The 25,400-nt window shown below is 40.4% G+C and overlaps 6 protein-coding genes across 7 annotated transcripts; 5 read left to right on the forward strand and 1 right to left on the reverse strand.

Moving 5' to 3' along the window:
• Window positions 1–209: 209 nt before the first annotated feature.
• LOC108103493 (protein gone early) lies at window positions 210–25,133 on the reverse strand. 2 transcript variants are annotated; one of them, XM_017209003.2, is made up of 11 exons: window positions 24,773–25,133; window positions 18,784–19,221; window positions 18,332–18,667; window positions 18,102–18,260; window positions 2,726–2,989; window positions 2,504–2,655; window positions 2,310–2,437; window positions 1,682–2,233; window positions 1,472–1,594; window positions 846–1,349; window positions 210–782 (listed from the first exon to the last, which is right to left on the reverse strand). In XM_017209003.2, exons 2-11 carry the CDS (start codon window positions 19,100–19,102, stop codon window positions 695–697), a joined length of 2,625 nt encoding a protein of 874 aa, XP_017064492.1. In that variant the 5' UTR covers window positions 19,103–19,221; window positions 24,773–25,133; the 3' UTR covers window positions 210–694. The 2 variants fall into 2 exon arrangements, with proteins under 2 accessions (XP_017064492.1, XP_017064491.1); XM_017209002.2 differs by having other exon boundaries at window positions 18,332–18,682.
• On the forward strand, window positions 3,943–5,452 carry LOC108103496. Its single transcript, XM_017209005.1, has 3 exons — window positions 3,943–4,015; window positions 4,089–4,836; window positions 4,929–5,452. The coding sequence occupies exons 1-3, from the start codon at window positions 4,001–4,003 to the stop codon at window positions 5,201–5,203; spliced, it is 1,038 nt and encodes a 345-aa protein (XP_017064494.1). The 5' UTR covers window positions 3,943–4,000; the 3' UTR covers window positions 5,204–5,452.
• On the forward strand, window positions 7,959–8,979 carry LOC108103498. The gene has a single exon (XM_017209008.2). It carries the CDS (start codon window positions 7,964–7,966, stop codon window positions 8,849–8,851), a length of 888 nt encoding a protein of 295 aa, XP_017064497.1. The 5' UTR covers window positions 7,959–7,963; the 3' UTR covers window positions 8,852–8,979.
• Window positions 10,994–12,825, forward strand: LOC108103499. Its single transcript, XM_017209009.1, has one exon. The coding sequence runs from the start codon at window positions 11,158–11,160 to the stop codon at window positions 11,827–11,829; it is 672 nt and encodes a 223-aa protein (XP_017064498.1). The 5' UTR covers window positions 10,994–11,157; the 3' UTR covers window positions 11,830–12,825.
• LOC108103497 (serine/threonine-protein phosphatase 2A 56 kDa regulatory subunit epsilon isoform) lies at window positions 13,909–15,309 on the forward strand. The gene is made up of 5 exons (XM_017209006.1): window positions 13,909–14,204; window positions 14,257–14,447; window positions 14,507–14,840; window positions 14,909–15,138; window positions 15,193–15,309. The coding sequence occupies exons 1-5, from the start codon at window positions 14,004–14,006 to the stop codon at window positions 15,239–15,241; spliced, it is 1,005 nt and encodes a 334-aa protein (XP_017064495.1). The 5' UTR covers window positions 13,909–14,003; the 3' UTR covers window positions 15,242–15,309.
• LOC108103495 (keratin, type I cytoskeletal 9) lies at window positions 15,886–18,094 on the forward strand. The gene is made up of 3 exons (XM_017209004.2): window positions 15,886–16,309; window positions 16,407–17,259; window positions 17,326–18,094. The coding sequence occupies exons 1-3, from the start codon at window positions 16,295–16,297 to the stop codon at window positions 17,655–17,657; spliced, it is 1,200 nt and encodes a 399-aa protein (XP_017064493.1). The 5' UTR covers window positions 15,886–16,294; the 3' UTR covers window positions 17,658–18,094.
• Window positions 25,134–25,400: the final 267 nt, after the last annotated feature.

Below are 25,400 nucleotides of genomic sequence, written 5' to 3' on the forward strand. Positions count from 1 at the left end.
CCATTTTTGGCTGTGCTATTGCCAAAATACTGATTTTTTATGCCCGAAATTATGCTACGTCTGTTGACAGCAGAGATCCTGGCTTTGTTGCAGTTTCTTAGCTCTAACTTTGCTCAGAAAAGACGCACAGCTAAAACAGTGACTGTTTTATTCAGCTTTTGATAAGGCTGTTCCCTACCCCCTCTCCTTTTTAAATTAAAATTAGAATATGCTGAAAGTCATTCTCATTTAATTGTTCTCCAAAAATTAAATTCATAAATTTATACAGGGTGGCAGATGGCGCTTAGCAACTAACTAAGTTAAGGTTTCCGAACTAGACTAAATTAGGCGTAGGATTCGTACTTAATCCGACTTACGGCTCAACTTGATTACTTTGTGCCAAGTTAGAGCAGAATGTGCGAATGCGTGTCGTGATGTCAACAGTGGCTAGTCAATGTTAAGTCTAATCGTTCATGGTTAATTTAAGTAGTATGCTTAATTCTAAAAACTATAACTAAGGCGATGTGTGTGTGTGTGTAGGGAGCTTTCTGTATCGTATATTCTGTCTTCGTGTGTCTCTGGCAATGTGTGGGAGTAAAAAAAAGTACAATAAATATGTAGGTTGATCCACTTTGCAACTGATGAGGCCATCATCTAGGGTTCATCCACAGGGCTCTGGCGTTGGTTGGGGTCCTGATGGATGGAAAATTGCATCTCAGAGTAAGTTGGAGCAACTTGCCTCCGCGGCGGCACAGTTTGTGGAGCGAGGCAGGAACTGGATGTGCTGCCAGGTGGCATTAAAGCTGAAAAAATAAAATACTTTTAGTATTTATATAATAAAAAGGAAAATAAACTCAAGCGCCTACAGATAACTCTCAGCCAGCTGGCTCTCTACAAGTGGCTTAATCCTGGCATAGTCTTTGTCCGCAATGGAGGTGCTGCAGTGCTGCTGCATGTAGGCCAGTGTAAATAGCTCGTTCTCGTTAAAAGATCTTAGCCCCGGTACTCTCAAGCGCCTGGTAAGGCCAAGGGCTTCATAGGTATTGACCTGATCAATGCCCGATCCTTGAATGGCACTGCCTGCATCGATGGCATTCACAAAGTTACTCAACGCCCTGGCCGCCGTTCGCGCTGCACTCAGTGTGACATGAAAGCTCTTAAGGGCATTACTCGACAACTCATTCAGTTCGTGGACCAATCGTGGTGGCTGTCCTGCCGCCAGGCAGTTCACATCCGGTTGCGCATACCGGATCTCCGGTGCTGCGTCACTGATATCCGTGCTTTGGGTATTGAACTGCAGCAGGAAGGTGGAAAAGTTATCGATCAGGGCCTCCAATATATCCGTGCCTATGCGGGCAAAGTTTACAGCTCTGCACGAATTGGAAAAGGAGAGAAACAATCATTACTAGGAGAAATCTCAAAATATCTTGAAATTTAAAGGTTAAATGAAAATATATCTGAATGTTATATTTTTCACATCATTAACACTTACACAGGATATCGGTAGTCGTAGTAATTGGAGCTGATCAATACCTTAGATACGAGAAGCATATTCAGCTTGTTGGAATAGGCGATAGCCTTTGGATTTTCATTTGTGTACATCTCGGAAACAATGCTGTCAAACAGAGCGAGATGGACGAAATTAGAGGAGAAAGTGTTAGAAAGTTTTTGGGTCAGTGGATATCCATTTCGCAAAACTTACACATCCACCATGCCCAGCGTGCCCAGCTTCTTCTCCATCTGCGAACGACGGAATGTCCAAATTCCCTCCAAATGCTCCACAAAATAAACATTATTAAGTATCAGTTCGTTGTAGTATTGCGCAAGGTAGTTGGGCTGCTGCAAGACTTCATCGGGTATTCCAAACTGGAGGCGCATCTCGTTAAGTTTCTTCTGGATAAATTGCCTGGCCGCTGGCTCCAACCATTTAGCTTGCTCCAGGGAATCCTTTAACTGATTTCGCAAACTAAAGAACATCAACTTGAGAAGCTCTTCATTGCCTTGGGTCTTGTTCAATCCTAAGCTTTTCGAGGTCACCGTTTCAAATTGTTGCCTTGGTGGCTGTTGCTGCAGTGCATCCACGGCAAAGGGCAGCCAATCACGCACTACCTTGCTACAGATAAGCCAACTGGGATAGCTGGCGGTTCGTCCATATAGGGCATGGTCGAAGTTTTCCGCCACGGTCCGATATTCCTTGGACAAATGGGGCAGCATTTTTCGGGCCAGTGACCAAATAATGAAGTTGTTAATTGGCCTATAAATGTAAAGATTTAATTAGCAATTTGATATCTTTTCAAAAATGTTTTTGAATTCTCAAATATATAACTTACTTTTTATCTGATGTAGTGAGTAGAATAGATAGAGCTTGCATAACTTCTACATCGCGGACCAACACCTCGGTGTCTTCAGTGATTTTGGTTTTTGGGAAAATGGCCTGCAAGGACTCTAGAATGGGCAGCTAATAGGGGATCGAAATGAACAATGATTTATTCGTTATGAGCCATAATGAATTATTACTACTTACAGAAGGTGCTTTTATTTTCAGATCGGCAAGACGCATAAGCTTATTCAGCTGACGGCTTCCATCAGCCTTGGCATCCTCTATGTGGTTCACAATACGACGTTCGTAATGGAAAATATCGTCTGCGAACAGATCAGCCTCCCGGGAAACGATTCCTAAATAAATAAAGAACATATTTAATCCATTAAATGATAAATTCAATTTCTATTTTTGTTTAAAACTCACCCATATTGATTGCAAAATCCCTGAGGAGCAGCTTATAGCCACGAACCACTTCCTCGTCGGCATCGTTACCATAAAAGTACTTATCGGGCAAACCAAGTTCTCCCTCGTCCAGGGTAATCACATAGTCATGAGGATTGCTATAGCCGTTCTCCACGCTGACGCGGTAGTAGGGGAAAATGCCATGTTTAGACTGTAGTACCACCAGGGCCCGGTCGCGATTCCAGGATTGTAGACGATTGGAATCACGAAATGCCTGCCAGCCATCTGGAAATTAATTAAGAGACAACAAATTAGTAGGGTCATGCAAATAGTTCTGGTTCTTGTGGAGACTGTCTCTGTTCTCGATGGAAACCCCCTTTCAGAAAGGCTATGCGCTAATAGAAATTCCCCAGAACCAAAAATCCATGAACATCCGTTGCATGCACACATTATAGCATAGATCTGCACACACACACACACAAACAACAAGTTTATATAGCCGAATATCGGTGGTTTATGGCAATTAAAAGCGCTAAAATGTTTGGCTGCTTGAAATTTTCAGGGCGCTCAGTCCCGTCTTCTCTTGCAATCATAAAATATGGAACCAAAAATTAAATAAAACAAAAAACAAACGGATAAATCAAAAAGCTGAAAAGGGAATTTTGAATGCCCTTTCGTTTGCGTTCAATTTAATGCAATAAAATATAACAATTATTTCCCATAACTACTATATACTAAATAGCAAAGCAATCTTGTTTGGACTTCGATTATTATATTTCATATTCTTAGAAATTCTATCACATATATTATGATTTAGTCTTACAAAAGGAACATTAACACCTTGAAGACTCTTCCCTTTAATTCAGCATTGTTCTGGATCACTAAGAGCTATACAAGAATGACCATCCAAAATCATCCTCGCAAGCTTCATCATCCAGTCAAGTGACATGCAGACATAGAAACTGATTGTGCCTCAGTTTGTTGACACCTGCAATTAGCACTTGTGGCAATCGATATTGATACAGAAAAAAAACAAAAAGAAATAAATCAAAATACCAGCCGTGCTAGCCGGATTTGTAGTTATAACACGGAGTTGGATTTTCGATTTTGGGATTTCTGATGTTATAGTTTTTTAACGATTTATTGCAAACCACTTTAATTAACTTCAATTAAAGGCGAATCTTGGCCGGTGTATAAAAAGTGACAGTTGCGAGTGTCTGGCATATCAATCCAGTGCAACAGCTCCAGAGCAACAGTTGCTCCTTCTCCTCATCCATCCATCCATCTTATTCAAGCATGAAGCAGTTTGTGGTAAGTAAAGAAGAGAATCTCCTCCAAGGGAGAGTAGAGTAGCAAGCTAATTTCGAATCCCTATACCCAATAGGTTTTGGCCGTTCTGGCTGTGATTGGCGGTTCTCTGGCCGCTCCTCGTCCGGATGTCAGCCATTTGGCTGGCTACAGCTACCAGGCCGGTGGCTACAACGGCGGCGGCGTGGTGGCCAACCAGGTCTTGAGTGCTCCCGTGACCACGGTGACCACCTCGTACCAGCCCACGGCAGCTGGCACTAACTACTTCAGCTCGGCCCCATCTGTTGGCCAACTGAACTACGGCTCCTCTAGCTCCTCGGGTGTGTCTAACTACCAGGTTGGAAGCTCTGGATCCTCAAACTATCAGGTGGAATCCTCCGGCAGTGGAATTGTGAGCGACAGCATCGGTCTGGCTGGTCTGCAGCCCGGACCCACCATCAACTACAACGAACAGGAGTCGTACATCAGCCATCTGGCCAACTTCCAGCCCGCCCAGATCAACAAGCACTTCTACTTCCACAGTGCTCCCGAGGATCACGATGAACAGCAGATCGTCCGCTATGTGAATGTGGGCAGGCCTCAGAAGAACTACCGTGTGGTGTTTATCAACGCACCCGCATCGACCACTAGCAAGGCCAAGATCATTGCCAACGTGGCTCCCGTGGAGGAGAAGACCGCTATCTATGTCCTGTCCAAGAAGTCCAATGCTCTGGATGTCAGCGCCGAGGTGGTTACACAACGCCCGGTGGCCAACAAGCCGGAGGTCTTCTTCGTCAAGTACAAGACTCCCCAGGAGGCGGCTCATGCCCAGCAGACCATTCAGGGTGAGTAGGCTAAGATAACTCTTTAGGAACTAGTTGGAGACATATTAGATAGTTCATTTCACTATTAAATGAATATTTATTTACCCAAACAGCCAACTATGATGCTCTGGGTGGATCCTCTGAGACCAGCAACGAGGGTGTGGTTCCCGTTTCCTCTGTGATTGGCAGCCTGGGCGATAATGGAGCATCCGGTGTGGTTACCGATGCCAGTGGCAGCTTGAACATCGTCGGCACTGGCGGAGTTCCCAGTGTGGATGGTGGAGCCAACTACGAGGCCGAGGGAAGCCAGCGTCAGGTGATCGGCACCGTGACCACCGGCACCAATGCCCAGGCCACTTATCTGCCCGTGAGGCCAGTGAGGAAGTAGATGAATCTTTTCTACCTTCATCTCTAGCCCAAACACTCATACACACCCACACCCACAAACACACACAATGATGGAGCCTCGAGGGATTCGGACTGGATGGGAAAGCCCCTTGGGTTTGGGGCCCATAGCAGTGGAATCCCGACGAGGAAACCTATGCGATTTTTCCTATTTAGTTTTGCCAGCGGCATTAATTCATATTTTTTGTGAATATTTTTTTTTAATAAAATATAAGAGTTCTCATAGGCATTCAAAAAATGTAAAAACCATTGGAGTTTTATTGGGTTAATTAATGTAAAGATGGGCTTCTCATTTGTTAGCCATGAAAATCATTGAAAAGATGGAAATCCCTGGAGGCAATCACCTGGATGAGCGACCCGTTGGACCGCCTGCAGCTTGCATAATCGGAAAGCCCGCGACATCGCCCAAAAATTCAATAAAGCGATAAACTAATCCATGTGACAGCGTCAACTATTTGGCAAGCTGCTCATAATTGTTCAACCCGACCGACTGGCCCGCGTTCAACCCGTTCAAATGTGCTGGCCATTGGCCGGCCAATCTCGGTGGGCCAACTCAACTCCACTCAACTGAACAAAAGCTCAAACGGACGCAAAGAAGCCACTCGGGCTAATAATAAATTAGCGACTTAAAAGAAACTCAACTCGGAATTAAAATTGAAATCGCTATCGGTATGCAGACCGCCAAGGTCGTCATTTAGGCCAATGCAAGTCACATTAAAATACCTAGGGGTATTAAACAAAATCGAATTAGCTATACTATATATATTTATATAGATATATTATGCGGGAAATGCTGACCACGCCCCACAAACTAAATTCATTATCAATTGCAGAGAGACAAAAAAATTGCACAACGACAAAAAGGAAGGGGGGAGAGAGCAGATACTATCTCTCCATATCTTTCTTGTAGATCTTGGCGATCTGCATATCAATGGGCGGCGGCCAGATCTTTTGCATAAAGATAATCACACCTACTAAATAAAACGGCGAGACGGACGGTAGCTGAAAAATACCCGAGGTCCGAAGAAGATTGAGATCGAAAGATCGAAGATTTGTCCCTCGATTCGATTTCTATTACTGTCATCATCAATAAAATGTTACATAAATTTCCAGCACAGCGAGCGATCACAGGTGGTTATAAATATGGAATGCCTAATTGATAATTATCATTTTGTTCGGTTTTCCATAATCCACAGGCGATATGCGATCTACGATCTGTGATCGCTCCGATCGGCTAATAGCTAAATTAGTCTACTAAAAATTGGAGTTGGAATTAGAATATGCAGTAATATCAAATGCCAATCGACCCTATTGTTTGTCACCTCAAAATTGTCAATCAGTTTTATGCTTTTATATTCTGCCATCAATCTCCGGGGCCATAAATCCATTCAAAGGCATTATTCAAATATGCTCGATGAGTGCAAATTATGTTTTATGTGTTTATTTTGGCAATATTTATGCGACCTCCAAAGCGCCAGGTGAATGTTGGTTCGAGTCTCGGCTGGCGCTCTGACTCAGCCGTCGCCTTTGCGCTGGGGTCACCTTTTATGGTGACAAAAACTAGCGAAACCATTGGGAAATTCCATCATGAAAATAAGAAGGCTAATCAGATAGTTTGCTCTTTTTTAGGCAACGGATATTAACGTTATCCCAATTCAGAATCGATATTATTTTTTGTATTAAAAATAAATGTATTTAAAATAACACCTACATCTAGTGAATATTTTAGCTGTAAGATCGAAACTAGTTGGTTTTTATTTTATTAAATTAGCAAAATAAAAAGGTATTCTTGGTAATAGAAGAGACAATTTCAAATCATAAAATGAGCTAAGAACTTATTAATGAAAACAACTAATTCTTCATTAGCTGTCTACATCCTTTTTTATTAGAACTAAGAAAGGGGTGGAAAAAGTTAACGCTTAAATTAAATTGATAAAACTAACTTAAAGAGCTAGGCTTGATATGTTATAAGCCTTTCATTTACCTATATGAAGTGCTTCCTTAGCTACATTAAATATTGAATTAAAACCAGAGGCACTTAGTTAAAAGAATTCCCTAGAAAACCGCCACAGCCTTTTGCAATCCTCAATCCTCAAACATTTATAATCGCAGGCATAAAATATTCATTGATTAATCCAACTGTTATAGATATTTGCAAATTAATTGTTAGGTCCGACTAGGCCCGAAACTAATGACAGACGTGAACACATAGTAAAGAAACCAAAAAAAAAACCCAGCAAACGTGTTTCTGACCAAGATTGATGCCGCCAGTGATGATGAGGTGCCGTTTAATGAGATTCGCTAGGCCCACCCATTCAATAGTTTTTGCAGGCTAAGATGGATAAATTATCGATTTACTAGTTATGAAGACGTATATTTAGATATTTGCTAATCCATCGTGAATGTCCAGCTTGAGTCCGTCGTACACCAGGGTCACCGCACCGGCCAAACAGTCAAGTTCAATGCCAGAGAAGACTCTTTGTCGAATATGAATGTAAACCATGGTTACTGTTTCTGTTTCGGTTGCGTTCGTTCTAATTTGAATAAGTTTTAGGTCAGATCACACGGCATACGTAGCAGTGGACCCATAGGCCCAGAGTAGATGATCATGCCTTGGGTATCGAGATGGCGATGATGTTATATGCGGCATTTGCATTTGCATAAACGGCCAAACAGCGACGCCGACAGAGGCGGCAACCATTGGACAACCGGAGCATATTTAAGACAAGTGGAGCGGCCCAAAATGCAATCATTGCCTCGCAGCAATTCGTCAACGAAACATCCCGAAAAGCAACCAGCGTTACTACCACAAAGGATTACCAACTATCTCAGGGGATTACACACACTTAGTGACACAAACACATCACAACCAATCGCCATGTTCGTCCAGCAAGTGCTAGTTAGCTGCCTGATCCTGGTGGCTCTGACCCAGGCCCGTCCCCAGTACGGTTACGAACAGCCCAGTTCGGAGCTCTTCATTGGTGGTGGCTCCTCTCCGGTTGGCAGTGTCGGAATCGGTGGTGGTTCGTCCGGTATCGGTGGCGGTCTCGTCAGCATCCAGCCACATCGTGGTGGTGACAAGTACCTTCCCCCAGCCAGTACCACCCAGGCACCGATTATCAACAAGAAATTCTATCTGGTATCCGCTCCCGAGGATCACAGCAACGATGGCAAGGTAAAGCATCTGGTCCTGGGTCGTCCACAGAAGAACTACCGTGTGGTCTTCATCAAGGCTCCAGCTGGCGATAATGCCAACGTGAAGTACTCTGCCGAATTCGCACCACAGGAGGAGAAGACCGTCATCTATGTGCTGAGCAAGAAGGACAACGATGTGGATGCCAGTGATATTGCCACACCAGCACCCACACAGCCCAGCAAGCCGGAGGTGTTCTTCATCAAGTACAAGACCGACGACGAGGCCAAGCAGGCACAGCAGGAGATCCAGGGTCAGTACGATAAGCTGGGTGGCACCAACGAATACCAGGAGGACAACAATGCTCCTATCACCTCGGTGATTGGCAGTCTCGATGGTCTGAATCCCGATGGTAGCTACAACTACCGCCAGATTGCCAACCGCCCGGCGGCTGTGGCGCCCAACGCACAGTATCTGCCCAGTCTGCTGAAGCACTAGAGGATTAGCACCTGCTGCACACCACTGCATCACCCATATATCAGAAAATCAGAAACGAAAACCCATTCCCGTGTTGCATATTTTTAAGGAATCACTCAATATTTTTTTCTATTTTTTTTTTTTGTTGTTATATCGAAATTGTTGTTAATAAAAAGCTTATATTAAAAAAATATCAAGCAAAGTGTTTTTAATCTGAGAGGAAAATGCGGCTAAGGAATAGCAACTATATTTCCTTGCCAAGTGGAGGAAGAGAAGAAAACATTATATTTTTTAACTTTCCTAAAGTGAAAAAAAGTTTTTTAACTTTTATAAAGGTAGTAAATCTAATCATTTCACAACTTCAAAATATCTTATAAACAAGAATGAAAGAAGTTTTACCCTTTTGCTTTGTTCGCATTGCCTAAGGTCAGGCATTTAAAAAATTAATAAAAATCGTATAAATAAATTGAAATGTCTCTTCGGCGCAATTAAATAAAGTCCGAAATCCAAATCAAAGTCAATGTTAAAAATAAATCGAGGCACAAAAATGTCGGCTTTGTTTTCCCCGATATTCAAATCAGCAGTCACATTTCAATATGTCCAAATCCAAATCCAAATCGAAGCCAAAGCTGCCGTTAAAATTTCAAACAGAAATTAGCTTAAATGAAGTGAGAAATCAAAATAAGCTCATCAAATTTAATTAAATAGTAGAGTTTTATATATATTTTGATTTTAAGCTCTTTCCTCTCTTTTTTTTTTTTTTTTTTGGTTTTATTGGCCGTTAAACTGACGCTGCATAAACTCGGGCCAAAGATCGATTGATTAATGTTGAATCGAAGCTAATGGCACCCCGAAGATACTCCACAAATCGTGAAATTGAACTGAGGAAATAAAACAACCAAGTGCAAACCGATTTGGGCATGAGAGGGAAGTTATCTCTCCTTTATTGGCTTTAGCATTAATATTAATTGACATTTAATTGCAGTAATAAAAAACCAAAATGTGTGAGAAAACACGGAGGCTTATAGTTAAGCAATGTTTTGTAAAAAGAACTTGGCTCGATAAATAAATAATGAAAGCAATTTCACAACCACCACAACCGATTAATCTTTGTGACCTCCCACTCCTTATCACACCATTATCATGCTGACCTCCCTCAAAAAGTCTCTTAGAAATGACCCCAAATGAATGCCCCACCGATGCTGAGCAACCTATACCAGGTAACATCTTCATAGATCAACCTGATCTATGGTGCATGGCACCGTATATGGCCAGACAATTTTTCTTAATAAAACCGAGCATAAATCAAATTAGCTGTACCATTTTGCTTAAATGCGACATGAAAGTGTGGGAATTACGCGTCAATTTATGCAAATCCAATGCACGCACACACATTGGCATGGTTTTCGGACCAGTTGCCAATATCGAAGATACCGCCGCAGCCACAGCCATTGTTGATATTTTAATTGTCTCTTGTTGACAACAACGAGCCGAAAACAAGAAAGAAAAAATATATAAAAAAAAGAGCTCAAATTAATCTACTAATCAGCGACGAGGCTGCGAACCAAATACAAATAACTGAAATCGGATTTGGATTCGGAAATGGCCGAAAGATGCAGATGGTAACAGAGTGCGAGACTGAGAGTTGGCCAACATCATTAGTCAAAAGTGAGGGCGTTGGATGTTGCGCCCCGGCGATAGGCAGCACTTCTTTTAGCCCGCCCAAAAGCCTTAAGCCACATAACCAACTCATAGTCAAAAATCAAAATCAAAATCCCAATCGATGATAAATGACCTGCAAATCGGTGGGATGTGAGAAGAGCATAACGAAAAGGTATGTCAAAACCGAAGCTAATCGGGGCAGAGGGAACATCAAACTTTAATTAATTACTTTTAAATTAAGTTAGGGGATTTTTCTTAGCGCGTAATCGAGTTTTCTAAAAAATTTTCAAGGCCACTGGGCCTTGAACTTGGCGGATTAAAGAACGAATGATGGTAAACATTATGTAAGCAACAAAGCATCTATAATACCTTTTGTAGATTAACTTAATAAAGGGAGTCAAAAGATGAGTTAAGTTAATTAATTCTAAAACGTTAAACTATTTTGTAAGAAAGCACAATGTGGATTTTGAAATGCATTCCCGCATTTTCACGCACAATTAATTTTGTGACCAAAAGTAAGTTCGTTGCCCAAGTCTTTTGTTTTGGCAGCTTTTGATGAGGCGATTTGCGGTCGGAAAACTATATGAAGAGCACAAATTTTCACAAATTAACTGTCCAATCGGCCTTTGCGATCTAAGTAGTTTTCTTTTAAAAGTCAAGCTCAGATGGAAAAACTAAAACAGTCGTCTTCAGAAAATCGCGAAATGTTGAACGTCGTCGTGTGGTTTTCACTTTCGTTAATGGGTCTTACCCTAGCTCAAGGATCACGTTCCTATTTACCGCCATCGAATCCGACCATGGAACCGATTATAACCAAGCAGTTCTATAGTATTTCCCCCGCCGAAGATCCCGAGGATTTCGAGCCAAAGACAAGGCATTTGGTCATTGGACAACCGCGCAGGAATTACCGTGTGATATTTATCCGAGCTCCTGGCGGAAATAGTGAGCGTGTAAAATATACGGCTGAGCTGGCACCTCAGGAAGAGCGTACAGTGATCTATGTGTTGACCCGAAAGCAACAGGAACTGGAGGCCACGGATATTGTGGCGCCTCAGGAGAAAACCCAGGCCGAACAGAAGCCAGATGTGTTCTTCATTAAATACAAAACTAACGACGAGGCTGCTGCCGCTCAAAAGGAAATCCAAACGCAATACGACCAACTTGGTGGGAATACCGAGATTTCAGCACCCTATGTGGCACCCATAAAATCAGTGATTGGATCTCTAAGTAGCCCCCAGTATCCAGCGGCTCCTTACCAAGATCCAGGTGCTTCCTATGGTTATCACTACGATAGACCCGCCTCCACAATCTTGGCGCCAGTGGAACGATCTCAATGAAACTCCGTTTATATCCGCCACTCGTTGAATATTCCACCCTATTTGCATATAATTGATGGGCCATTTCCACAAACGAATTCATCAAAGAGAAAAAGCTTGGCAAACGCGTAAATAAAAATGGTTTCTTTAAGTTTGTTTTTGTTTTTTTTCTGTGCGTAGTATAATTTTTGCTAACTTTTTATCTGATTTTCGGTTTTGTATTTAAAGATATTGGCAAAAGTGCTTTGACCCTGTGACAGAGGAGAATAGATCGTTAAAGGTTTGCGAAAGGCATATCAGTTGTCTAGAAAAGTGTAAATAAAACACTATGAAAAGTGGAAATTCTAGATAAATATTGTAGTGAAAAATGCGCAAAATATTTTAAGCAAGTTAATAAATGATAACCCTTTTAAAAGATATGCATATATGTGGACTTTTCAATATTCAACTTTACATTAGTTTCTCAGTTTTAGGGGCTCCAAGCTTTTGTCTCAACTTGATGGTTTGCAAAAATCGAAAAACGAACAATCTGCATAAATTTTGCAAGTCGCAACCGAAAAAAGAAACCGCAAAACGGCAATGCAGTTTTTTTTTATGATGTGTCTCCTCTTTGGCTCGGCTAGTTTATCTTCTTTTGGATTTATTTGCATTTGCATTTAATTAATGGGATTTTTTAAGCCATTTTTGGGCATCAACTGGGCGACCTTTTTTTGATTGGCAGCAGCAACAATTTGGCAGCAATTAATCAAGCCAAGCCAAGGTCGCAGCGAAAATTCGAAACTAAAAAGTGCGATTCTAAGAGTCTTCGTCTCTAACTGAGTCGCCTTTCCACACCACACCTCTTTTTACTTATTTTTCTTCTGCTCAAATTTATCATTTCAAGGTGGCCAAACTGTATAAAATAAATCAAAGACTATTGGTTTTTAGCCAAAAAAGCGCAAACATGAACAATGGCCCTAAAACGGCCCTGCCCGAAAACGCATTCAAATTATGGCAATTATATTGAAATTTTTCATCAACCAAACAGAAGACAGAAGAAGACAGTCGGCCGACGATTTGTGGTTTTGGAATTTCTGCTTTTAGCCGCCTTAACTAAAAATAGACCATGACACAACGCTATCTATGCATATTTTCGGATACCCTTTGTTGGGTGTTTAAAAAATCGAATAAACACTACCAATAAATGTAATAAAATTATACAGCTGATAGATAAATAAATATTAAAATAATATAAGTGCCTGGGGTATTTCCTGTTATCAGATTTTTGTTTTTGTGGGCAATTTAAATCCTTTGCGGCTCTTTGTTTGCCATGCCGCCAACGTATCAAAACTAATGATATAATTTATGGGCTAACAAAGATTTGTCAAAACTCCGAAGATCAAAGCGGAAACTTTTAAAACGTCCAACAATAATTGAGATGCTATTGCAACAACAGAAAGCCAACTAGTTTTATATGGTTGAAATACAAAAATAAAGTCAAGCCTAATGAGATACATTTAAGATGCTAACCAAATTGTAGTTTGATTTCTCTCATATTAGATACAAGAGTATACAGAATTCAGACTTATTCTTGCACTTCGAAATCAATGCCAATAAATTGCTGCGCCTGTGGCACGAAAAATAATAATGCTCTTAGTGATGCCATTTAAATTTACCAACATAATTAAGCTCTTGTTAACAATGGCTTAATACGTCAGACTAAAGTCCCATTGCGGAAGCAGGTTCTGTTCTAAGAACTGAGCACCACAAAAAAATTAAGAAAAATCACCGACGAAAAGAAAAGACCATAAAAAAGAACCAAGAGATTCTTTAAGGCATTTGTTTGACCAGCAAAGACAGCAAACAAATTGCGTCCATCAATCAAGATTGGTAAAGCCATAATTGGAAATGTGAACACATGTTGTTTGGGCCTTAAGAGTTTGGAAGAACGATAGAAATCGAATTGGTGAAGGAAAATGAAAGCACTTCCAATGAAAGTTTCAGAAACTTTCAGAAATTATATTACATAAAAACTTGCATTTTTAAACTTTAGATATGTTTATAGAAATTGTGGCATTTTCTGGGATCACAGTAACCCACTTAGTTAACTTCCTAGCCTGTTTGCTTGTCGACAATCATATTATCGCAAGTCTCCAAGCCGTGTAAGGAACTTCTACTACTACTAAAATACATATATATTTTTTTAAATATCAAAAATGAGTGTTACCTTCACTGTTACTTTTAGTCTGATTGATCCGCAAACTCCGGGCTCTATTAAAATAAATATCCTACCAAAGGATATTGAGACCATGGCCCACCGTGAGCTGGCTTTTCAGATCTTCATTCGATTCCTGATGGCTAACAATATCAATATTGATATCAATAAGAAGGAGATTGATGAAAAGATTGTCTCTAAGGTGAGTGGGCAATGAGTTCTTAAACTCATAATTACATTTTCTTGGCCTCTAGATACTGCAGAGCTTGGTAACTAGTAACAAAGATGAACGCGAATCTGCGGTCGCACTCATGCGTCACGTCTACTTAAAGTGCATCAAAATGCGTCCTTATATACGCCAGCAGATCAATATATTATTTCATCGATTTATTTACGTAAATGGAAACCTTCATGGAATTTCCGAGCTGTTGGAAATTGCCAACGAGTACGTTTCGTCTTTTTGCCTTATACCCTCTTAGTATTTATATTTATATTTGCGATTAGCATAATTAGTGGTTATAATACACCACTGAAGGCCGATATTGAGGACTTCCTGTTGAAGATCCTTTTGCCACTACACAATACCGATTCTCTGGCACAATATCACGGACAGCTATCGGATTGCGTTGTACTATTTGTCTCTAGGTATCCAGTTCTTACTGCCACCTTTGTTAGGAGCCTTATCAAGATTTGGCCAAAGACTTTCACTGAAAAAGAAATCTTGCTCCTCGACGAGATCGAAGACATTCTGGCCACTACCAGTCAGGAGGAGTTTTTAAAAATGCTGGTTCCGCTGTTCTGTCAGATTATAGAATGTGCTGTGAGTCCGTGCTATAAGGTAGGTCACTCTTGCAAGAACTTAACAAGCAAGATCAGGAAAGTTACTTGTCATTCCCAAAACCTTAGGTTGCTGAGCGTGCTCTTCTCCTATGCGGCAGCGACGGGATCATGAATCATATGGAAAAGAACCATAAGGCCATCATGCCCATCGTCTTCCCGGCCCTCTACAGAATCAGCCATCGTCATTGCAATGCTGAAATAAAGAAGCTCGTCTGCACGGTTCTGAAGATGTTCTTGAACATAAACAAGGACCTGTTCATGAAGCTTAAAAAGGGCATGACTACTTTGAAAGTAATGTGCGTTTCAGAATCTGCAATATAAACTCAGTTATTATAAAATTTTGTTTACAGTAATTCTCGAAAAGAAAACATCGTTATATTGGGTAATAACGAGGATTAAAGCCAATGAAAAGCATTCTGTATATTTTGTAAAAGCGAAAGCAAGTTAAATAAATGTCCGGAATTACTTTTTGATTGTTTTTATAGTAACTAACCAATGTCCTACCTAGAGACTATACTCAATTAGATTCTAACACTTTCGAAAGCCTGCCTTTTCAATGCTGATCAAATTAAGTCATAAACACGTTTCAACTTTGAAAGTAATGTGCGTTTCAGAATCTGCAATATAAACTCACAGTTATAAAATTTTGTTTACAGTAATTCTCGAAAAGAAAATCATCGTTATATTGGGTAATAACGAGGATTAAAGCCAATGAAAAGCATTCTGTATATTTTGTAAAAGCGAAAGCAAGTTAAATAAATGTCCGGAATTACTTTTTGATTGTTTTTATAGTAACTAACCAATGTCCTACCTAGAGACTATACTCAATTAGATTCTAACACTTTCGAAAGCCTGCCTTTTCAATGCTGATCAAATTAAGTCATAAACACGTTTCAACTTTTGGACATACTTGACAAACAGCTTAGGATCGATCAATCAATCTTGGAGTTTCATGCAAAATTTTGCATACAATTTGGAAATTGAGGGGAGATGATGATCACGGAACAATGCGACACAACGGAAAAAATGCAACCGAATTCGGTGTGCGTGTGTGTACGATGTGTGTTGTCGGTTGTGAATTTGAAAACGATATTGAATATTGATATTGATCCACCTGCGATTAACTTCGTCGACGACCGGCGGATATATATAAACTCGACTATGATTTATGATCGCACCGAATAGAAACAAAACGAACATCGATGGACAACAGGTCACATTAAAGGAAGCGTGAAAGAGACGTCAGCAGAGAGTGCGACAGAGAGGGTCAGACAAACAAGTCAAATGTCAGAGGTTCGGCATAGTCAAATAATTGAGCAATTAATTAAACCGGCGAAGAGAAAAAAATTATAGAAAAATAGTAAGAAGCGGAGGAACCAATATTCGGGGTATAAAAGGCCACAAATCATCAAGGGGGAGCATCATTAAGCCAACAACTGAAAACCACTCAACATGCGTCTATTTGTGGTAAGTTGGCTGGACTGGATTAGCTGGAGGATTGACAACAGGAATAACCACAGGATTAACAAGAGGATTATTCACTTTTTTTTTTTTTTTTTTCTAGACCCTTTGCTCTCTGTTGGCTCTCAGCCAGGCCAAGCCTCAGGGCTATAACTATGGCAGCGGAGTCTCCGGTTCTTTGACCACCTCCAGTGGAGGTTCTAGTGGCGGTTTCCTGACCGCTCCCAGCCACTCCTCGGTGGCTTCTTATGGGCCGCTGGGTGCCTTCCAGACCGCCAGCGTTGGCTCATTGGTCGGCAGCTCATCTGTCCCCCAGGCTGTCAGCCATTATAGTGGTGGCGGCAACGGGGGCACCTACTCGACCGGTGGTCATGGTGCAACCTACTCGACTGGCGGAAATGGAGCTACATACTCGACAGGTGGAAATGGAGCTACCTACTCGACAGGTGGAAACGGAGCTAGCTACTCGACTGGTGGTTCCTCCAACTATGGCGGTAGCTCCGGTAGCTCCTTCACTGGCTTTGGACCCTCGCCCAACATTGGATTTGGTGTTCTGGCCGGCTATCAGGCACCCACCTACCAGCAGCAGCAAGAACAAGAGGTTCAGCGTGGCTTCCAGGAGCCTATCATCCACAAGCAGTTCTTCACCGTCGCCGCTCCCGAAGAGCATGAGAATCTGGAGCGTTCCAAGCATCTGGTGATTGGACGCCCACAGAAGAACTACCGTGTGGTCTTCATCAAGGCCCCATCTTCGAGCAATGCCAACGTCAAACTGTCCGCCGAATATGCTCCCAAGGAGGAGAAGACCGTCATTTATGTGCTCAGCAAGAAGGACAACCAGCTGGAGGTCAACGATATTGCCACGCCCGCCCCCACGGTGCCCAGCAAGCCCGAGGTCTTCTTCATCAAGTACAAGACCGAGGCGGAGGCTTCTCATGCCCAGCAACAGATTCAGGGTGAGTGGATTCATGATTAATTCCTAGATTATCGTTAACTAATACACATCATCCTTTCCTCTGCAGCCGAATACGACAGGATCGAGGGAACTTCGGAGCACCAGGATGGTGGTGTGGCCCCTGCTCAGTCCGTGGTTGGCATTTTGGATGGTGGTGCTATTGGTGCTGCCAGCTCTGGCAGCTCTCAATACGTTTCCGGCAGCACTGGCTCCACTGGCGGCAGCTCGCACTACGTTTCCGGAGGCTCTGGCTCCACTGGTGGCAGCTACACCACCACTTCCACCTCTGGCGGCAGCTCCGGCGGAATCTCTGGCGGTATCACCGGTGGAACCATCTCCGGCGGCAGCATCATCAAGAACGCCCAGAGTGCCACCTATCTGCCACCCAATGGCAAATAGATGACCACTCGCATGGATGTTTAGCAACAATTTTACTGTACAGTTTTGCAATAGTCAATGGTATTTTTTTTTTGAAAACTTAAATAAAATCTTAACGAAATAGAAGAATTTAAATAAAGGTCAAGATTTCTTTGGTCACGGGAAGGTAGAAGAATTTCCTAAAAGCTTTAATAAGTCTTATGAAAAGTTCTTTAAAAACTGATATTGTCAACTATAATATGTGCGCCTAAAAGTATGTCATGACTTTTTACTAAAGCCTTAAGAATGTTAAAACTTGCTATTATTTGTAATATTTCATTTCAGAATCCTAATTTGAATTATACCAGCGGAAAATCACATTCATCACCGATACGATACCAATCTGTACTTGGTTTTGAACTCAAGAAAAGTCTAGTAAGTTATCTTAGCTATAATCCTAATTATATAGTTAATCCTAGAACTCACACACAGCGTTGATGGCTCGTTTCAGAAGCAGATCTGACTGGCTCTTGTCCAGGACATCTGTTTCGCGGCAACTATGATACAGACTGCTCACCGTGGACTCCACGGAACCGTCTTGCGAGTTCGGCAGCATTGCAATAAAGCGATTCAGTTCATTGAGTTCTGTGAAGAGATATTAGACATACATTAAAAGGGATACATTACAACAGGATTGAAGATAAACCTCAGCTCACCCTGATACTCATTGTAAGTCTCGTAGTTCCACTCGCCGCGTTTGATCACATAATAGTCGTGGTTGGCATAGTCGCTGGCAAAATTGCCACAGGCCCACTCGTACGTCTCGTGGCAAGGACTCTTCGAAGTGTTGGCCCACAGAAGCAGCTGCCGGCTGCTTTCCACGCACTCCTTCTCTAGGCAGAGTGGCGCCCGCAGATAGAAGGGCACCTCCGGCCAGAAGGCCAGCAGCAAGATGATGATCAGCAGGAGCAAGGCGCACAGGCAGGCGGTTGTCACATAGAGGATGCGTCGCTTCCGCGACAAGCTCATAAGTGCGTCGAAGGATCGTCGGCCTGGAAGCAGCAAGGCTATCATCGGGAATGGCCAAGGTTATGGACGATATGAAAATGAATGAAGTGAAATGATATTAAATGATTCATGAGTAGTGCTTTCGATAGCAAATTCTTACCTCGCAGTCCGTTGGCCGAAGGATGCGTTGAGTTGGGTGTGATAGCCGCCGGTGTCCTGCCACCAGCTCCTCCACCGCCGACCTCGTTGAGAGCATCCTGTCTCGCTGCCTCCAAATCCTTGGGCGTTAAATGGGATCCGTCGTCCATGTGTAACTTTTGCTGATTGGTGGTCAGCGGGGCCGTCTCACTGCCCTCGATCTGTTGAAGCTGCTGCTTGCCACCGATTTCGTCCTGGCTGTTGTGCAGCTTAAAACTGCGGTCATCTACCTCGTCAATGGCACAGATCGACGGTTTGTATTTTCCCGGATTGATTGCCATTGCTAGGAGTTTCCTCTCGAATTTCCACCCAGCTGATTTAAGTCTCCTCTCGTGAATTTCTCGTTGTGTCTCCCCTCAAATCAGGCCATTCGGCATTTTTAATCAGTTCTTAAGAAGCTCTGCAAGTGACGGAAGAGAGTACATTACAAGGAAATCAAACACACAAAATTCCAGGCAGCTTAACCGTCTTGTTAATCAAAAGATTACCTTGAGACATGATATAAGGCGCTATACTATATACGCCACCCAACCACCCAACTATGTGCCTCTAGCAATAAAGAAACCTTTTCGTTATGTGGAGCATCGGAGATAAGTGAAAATTACCCAGAGATAGCGGGCACTTGATGTATCAGATCCACAGTTGCGGTCAACAAAAGTGATCTTGAATTTATTGCTAATAAATATTCTTTAAAAATTTATCAAACTTTTTGTTTTTTTATTTAAATTTACCTTTTTCAAATGATTTAATACTTTTGATATTTCTTCTTGAAAAATATTTAATAAAGGCCATATCTTCTTCAATGCTTCTTAACTGTATGATAGTATATAAGTCCACAAGATCGGCGGCTATATATCTGCCTTTAAGCGCATACACTGTATATGTTGCATGCATTCTTGTTCAACATTTGACTTCTTTTCAATTTTAAATTGACAACAATTGCTGGCAATTTGCACTGGCTAAAGTCTTCGACTGGCGAAAATATATATCCGAATATGTGGGAGGGAGACTTCCAAAAGAAAGGGAATGAGACAGAAAGTCATTTGTGTGGAGACTATAGTTTGCGACATGCATAAATTTCTATTGAGCGCCGTGCAAATAATTAAAAATGCAGCGACGTCTCGCGATCTTAAAAAATTAAACTAGGTTAATTGATAATTGCACGAAAAATCTGTCTGGCAATGTATTCCAGTTTAATACACTATATTCTTTAAGAATCTCTTTTTTGTAAGAAACAAACCAGAGACCTAAGAAAACTAAACTGGATTAACTGGGATTTATGGTAAAAATCTCTCTGATTACATATTACAACCATTTTACTTCATCTAGACATTGATTGGGAATATCGATGGATATAGCACGATCTTCGAATCTAGCTCGGATCTACTTGTGTTGTTGACTGCTATAGTTTCGCTCCGCCGACCGCCAGAGGGCGTCACTTGCCATTGTTTCTCTGTGGTTATGCTAGACTTGAAATAGTTTTCCAGCTTTATTGTTTTCCCTGTGAAATGAAATCGTATAGCGTTTTTGTCATTTAATCCGCGAGGAAAGCAGCCAATTCACCCACACAAAAATAAAAACATGGGAGGCGGCAGGTTAATTATGAAACGGCAATGCACGCGAGTGTTTATGAAGCGCAATTTGAGCATCAGCACATGATGATGATCAGAAAGTCGCATGGCTAACAGGTTTTGCGAAGTACTTTTCAAGTTTATGATTTCTTTTGGCATTAGGAAATCTCTTTCAAAAATTCACCGGACATTGGGACTCTGTGAATCAGAACTCAATTTAATTAAATGAACCCTCAGCGCATAGGCATTTTCGAATATCGGAATATTCAATCTAGATTCCGTTTTTTAAGCCCCTGCAAATCGCCCTAGAGCCTTAAAAAAGCGATAAGTTGTGGTCAGTTGTGGGGATTTGGATGGAAAAAATAAGCAAACGCTAACAGAAAAAAAGAGCAATGAATATTTCTATTGGTTATCTTATCGAGTTGAGATTATTGCCTAATACATTGCTCATTTCTAGGCGCTGCTACTAAGGCCTTCTCATTGTTTTTTTTTATTTACCCCTGATAAGTCTCACTTTTATATATAGTTCACGGTTAGCATAAATCAATTTTGTAATTTTCGGTAAGATTAGTTTCGTAGATTGCCTAAGTGTTTAATTAAAAAGAGTAAATGTGGAGAAGAATTTTGGTAACCCATAAACAATTATCTCCATACCGTATATATCTCTGACTTTATCTGTCTAGCCCTATATAGCCTCTCGAGAACCTGAAGGTTACGTGGGAATGGCTGTTAGTCGACAATCTCAGGTTGTTGAGTAATGCTGAAAGAACACTTAACTCCTCACTTCTAGGTAACCATATTAAGCGATAAGATCTTTGAGAGAAGTCACATAAAGATAAACACGAATGACACACTAAGCTAAAAACTGACACTAAGATTTCATAAGCTTCATTGACGGAATTTCTAAAAATAATTTATATAAAACTAAAATTATTAAAAATATTCCAAAATATACGCAGTTAAATAACAAATACCATATGTGCCAAATTTGAGATAAAACACATTCCTTTTCAACAGTTTAATAAAAAGGAAACCCTTTTTCTTATGAAAAAATAACAACTTTTGGATTCGTTAATGTGATAAACAGTTTGGGTTTTAGCAATTCTAAACATACAATTCTGTTAAATGTATAGTTAACTGCATCTTTAAATCACTTTATCTGTTCTCACTTTCAACCCACTAAATTAATCATATTATCATGCTTTTTTCTGCAACTTCTCAAGTTTTATGGGCCACTTTTGTTGGCTCAAAAGACTTCTGCCGCAGTGGCAAATTTTTATTTAAAAAAAAAAACAAGAAAAACTATTGGGGACACACGCTCCACACAAGCAGCTGTAATACAAGCGCCAAAAACCAGACCTCCATTTCATCGGTCTTTATCAAGTTGCAATGGCTTTGATTTCAGTTTAATTTCTCCTTCTAAAGTTCCGATTTATGCTTATTTGGCTCAATTTGATTATGGGTTCCTAGGAATCTTGGTGGGTGGTGATTATCACAGAGGACAGAAGGCAGAAAGTGAAACTGAAGCAGAGTTTATCTCACAGCCACTAGAAAATAAGCCAAGAAGCTGCGTCGTCATTTAGTTTGGGGTGGAATCTCGATTATTATTCTTATTCTCGAGCGAAGCGCAATTGAAAGTTGAGACGCAATTCGATTGGGGATGGATTTAATAAGAAGTGAAGAGGTGTGGGAAATTCACAGAGATAAACTGACTTTGATAAAATCTCAGAAATCAAAAGAAAAGCAGCTCAATGAAAGTGCGAGTCAGCGGGTTTTTTCGAAACATAACAATACGAACTTGTTTTTAATATCTTAATAACGAAAATATTCACTGAAAAATATCTAAAATTAGATTGTTATTCTTTCCCCATTCCAGCTCATTACAATTATTAGGCAATAATTCATTAGAAAAATGAAATGAAGACATTATTCATTCACAGCATATGTAGGTATTTATTGTATACACTTATCGGCTTAATATTTCCGCTCCCCCACCTTCGAAGCGAAAAATGATCGGTGTTTCTTTTGTGTGACCAAAAAGAGACTCTGACTTTCCCCGCCTATGTATTTCCTTTCCAGTTTCCAGTTCGAGTTACCATATTTGAACATGCCGCGCATAAATCATGATCGACCATATAAATCTCAACAGATAACGAACAAAACTAAAGATAGCTGGTGGGGCAATAAATTTGCTGACCAATTTTGACAGGCAGTAAAATATAATACTGGGAATTAGAAGAAATCATACTTTTCGACCCCTTCTGACAAAATTTGACATCCGGTAAACAGATATTAGACATTCAAAATAATACAGGGAATTAGAAAATCAATTTGACTTTACGCGGCTAATTGAGTGTGGCGTATTTTGACAGCGATTTGCTCACCTGTCGTACGTAATTTATAAAGTTTTTTTGCTTTGCTATTGACATTTAATTTGAGTTAATGGCACGCCGCTTGTATTATCAAAAGTGTCGATTGGCCAGCTTTTGGGTGCGATGATAACCCTGTCGCACCCCCGACACCACCCACCCATCTCCTAGCGCAATCAGTTGTTAAATGTGTCAACAATTTGTTGTCGATCTAGTCGAAACCACTAAAAAGTTGACAAATTGAGAACTGCAGAATGTGAATGTTTGCTTATGCAACTTCGCTTTCGAACGAACAAACACTCCAAACATGAAACTGTAATTAATTGAGCTGCCCGAGAACATTGCAAAGCGCTTTTCCACACTATAGTATCAGTAAAACTAGTATACTAACCTTATTTAAGGTATTTTAAATCAATATTCATAAAAATAATATATAAAAATGTTTCTATTTGATTTAATTTTAATATAAACCTTTTATCTTGACACTTCTTAAGAGTTTTAAATATTTAACAAATTTATAAGGGACTGATAAATCTGTACAAAGTAATATTCTATCGACCACGACTGTAAGTAATTTAGCTTAAAGCTATCTCTGTCTGATCTTAACCCCCGTATGCAAAACCCACTCGAGCGCAAAGTTGAAACCGTAAAACGTTTAACGGAAAAAGGTGCGGTTAAGGTTAGCTTTTCGAGTGTTTTATTTTCTGTTCGATGGACAAAAAAGTGCGTAATGAGTGACGGAGACAATGGAAAAGTGGCGAATGAGGGCGGAGGCAGAAAAGTAGACATAATGCGGGGGAGTTTTGGGGTTTTAATACGCCCGATTTTGAACGTGATCATCACAAAAGGTCATACAACGAAAAGACAAACAAAAAAGCAGCGGGTTCACTTTTGCACAGGCTCAAAATGCACAATGCATAACGGTAATCCAAAATTAAGAGGGACCAAGCGGAAGAAGCGGTAGTAAGTACCAGTAAAACCCCGGAACTGTAACAGGAAGCACTTTAAATATCATGATTATGAACAAAATAAACAAATTATCAGAAAACAATTATTTTCTTTTAACCATATTCTGCTATTTAATAGAATAAAAACTAAAATATTAAATAATAACACCATGATAAAACGATTTTACATTTACGTTCGAAGAAATTTAAAATAAAGTTAAAAAAAGTGTACTTAATCCATAGAAAAAATAAATAATTTAAAATAATTTAATTGGAAAACTTTAACAAAAATGATTATAATCTATGTTGTTATTGATTTGGTTTATTTATTTTGCGACACCTTTAAATATGGATTACAAAAGCTGAGCGATCCGCAATCAGGCGTTAAGATCTGTAGATTTCTGCCCAAGATCAAGGTTATTAACGGTATATTCAATGTCACCGGCTTATTATCTCTAAATTATGATTTGTTGTTGTTTTTGGCCTCTGCCAGCGTCGGCATGGTCATTCTTACGCATTAATTACGGGAATTTCGGGAAAGGAAAATAAAAATAAAAAGAATTGACACGCAGGCGCATTTGCAACGAATGTGAAGGGAAAAGAGAAGACAAAAAAAGAGAGAGCGACACAGAACTGTTGTTATTACTGGTTATGCGTTCACACGAAAGGAGATCACGATATTCATTCATTACATTTATGAAACTCTGACGATCAACGATCAAATCTAATTAAAATTACCCACAGGTGTTTGTGCAATCATACGCTGTTTAAACGTCATTAGTTTAAACGAGGTGACAATATTATTGATCGTAATACCGATCGACGTGAGAACGAAGTATCTGATCGTTATTTTTTATATTTATTTTCTTTTTGTTTTTGCTTTGGCCACTTGCTAAACCGGTTCTGCCGGCATTTCATACACACACACTGCGACACTTTTCCACCTTCGAGCAACAACAAAAAAAAAACGGTGGCTTGAAGTGCGCTTACATTTACCCATACACACACACACATACGCGATGGGAAATTCCTCTAAAGAAATACGAAAAATCACTGGTTTTTACCTTTTTGTTTATAGCTCATTTGACACTCCGAATTATTGGATGGCGCTACGATTGAAATAATATTCAATTCAGTTTTCGAAAGCACACACTCTAAAAAAAAAGTAGATCCAACACACATACGCGCGATTTCTTTGAATTTTTACGCGCTCAGCAGCAACAACAAAAATCAAATTAACCGTTATGTTAGCCTTCTCAATGAAAACCGATTTGCGCGTTTTCTAAACTTAATTGTAGTATAATTCACATTTATACGGAACATCCAATACCGTTTCGTGATATTTTTCGCGGCGTTTCAAATGTTTTATGTTTTTTTAAACGGGGACCGACAACCAATTCAACTGCCGCACTTTTGTTTTGTGGCCATTAGTGTGACCGCGCCGATAATGATAAAAAATATTTTACAGGCTACAAATAAATACCAAGTCTTAAAAAATAAATACCTTTCACATGTGTATTGGATGTGGTGAAGAACTTCGCTAAGCCAAGGTAGAGACTCCACCCGGAAAAAAGCTGCCAGATAAATTCCTTTTTAAAAATTACTGGTTTTTGGCAATGAGAAATTTCCCTCTGCTGCACCGCAATTCATTACAAGAAATTAACAAATTAAAGTGCAACAACAATACCGTTG

This window comes from Drosophila eugracilis, unplaced genomic scaffold (genome assembly GCF_018153835.1).
Source record: "Drosophila eugracilis isolate 14026-0451.02 unplaced genomic scaffold, ASM1815383v1 contig_496, whole genome shotgun sequence".
Classification (NCBI taxonomy): Eukaryota; Metazoa; Arthropoda; class Insecta; order Diptera; family Drosophilidae; genus Drosophila; species Drosophila eugracilis.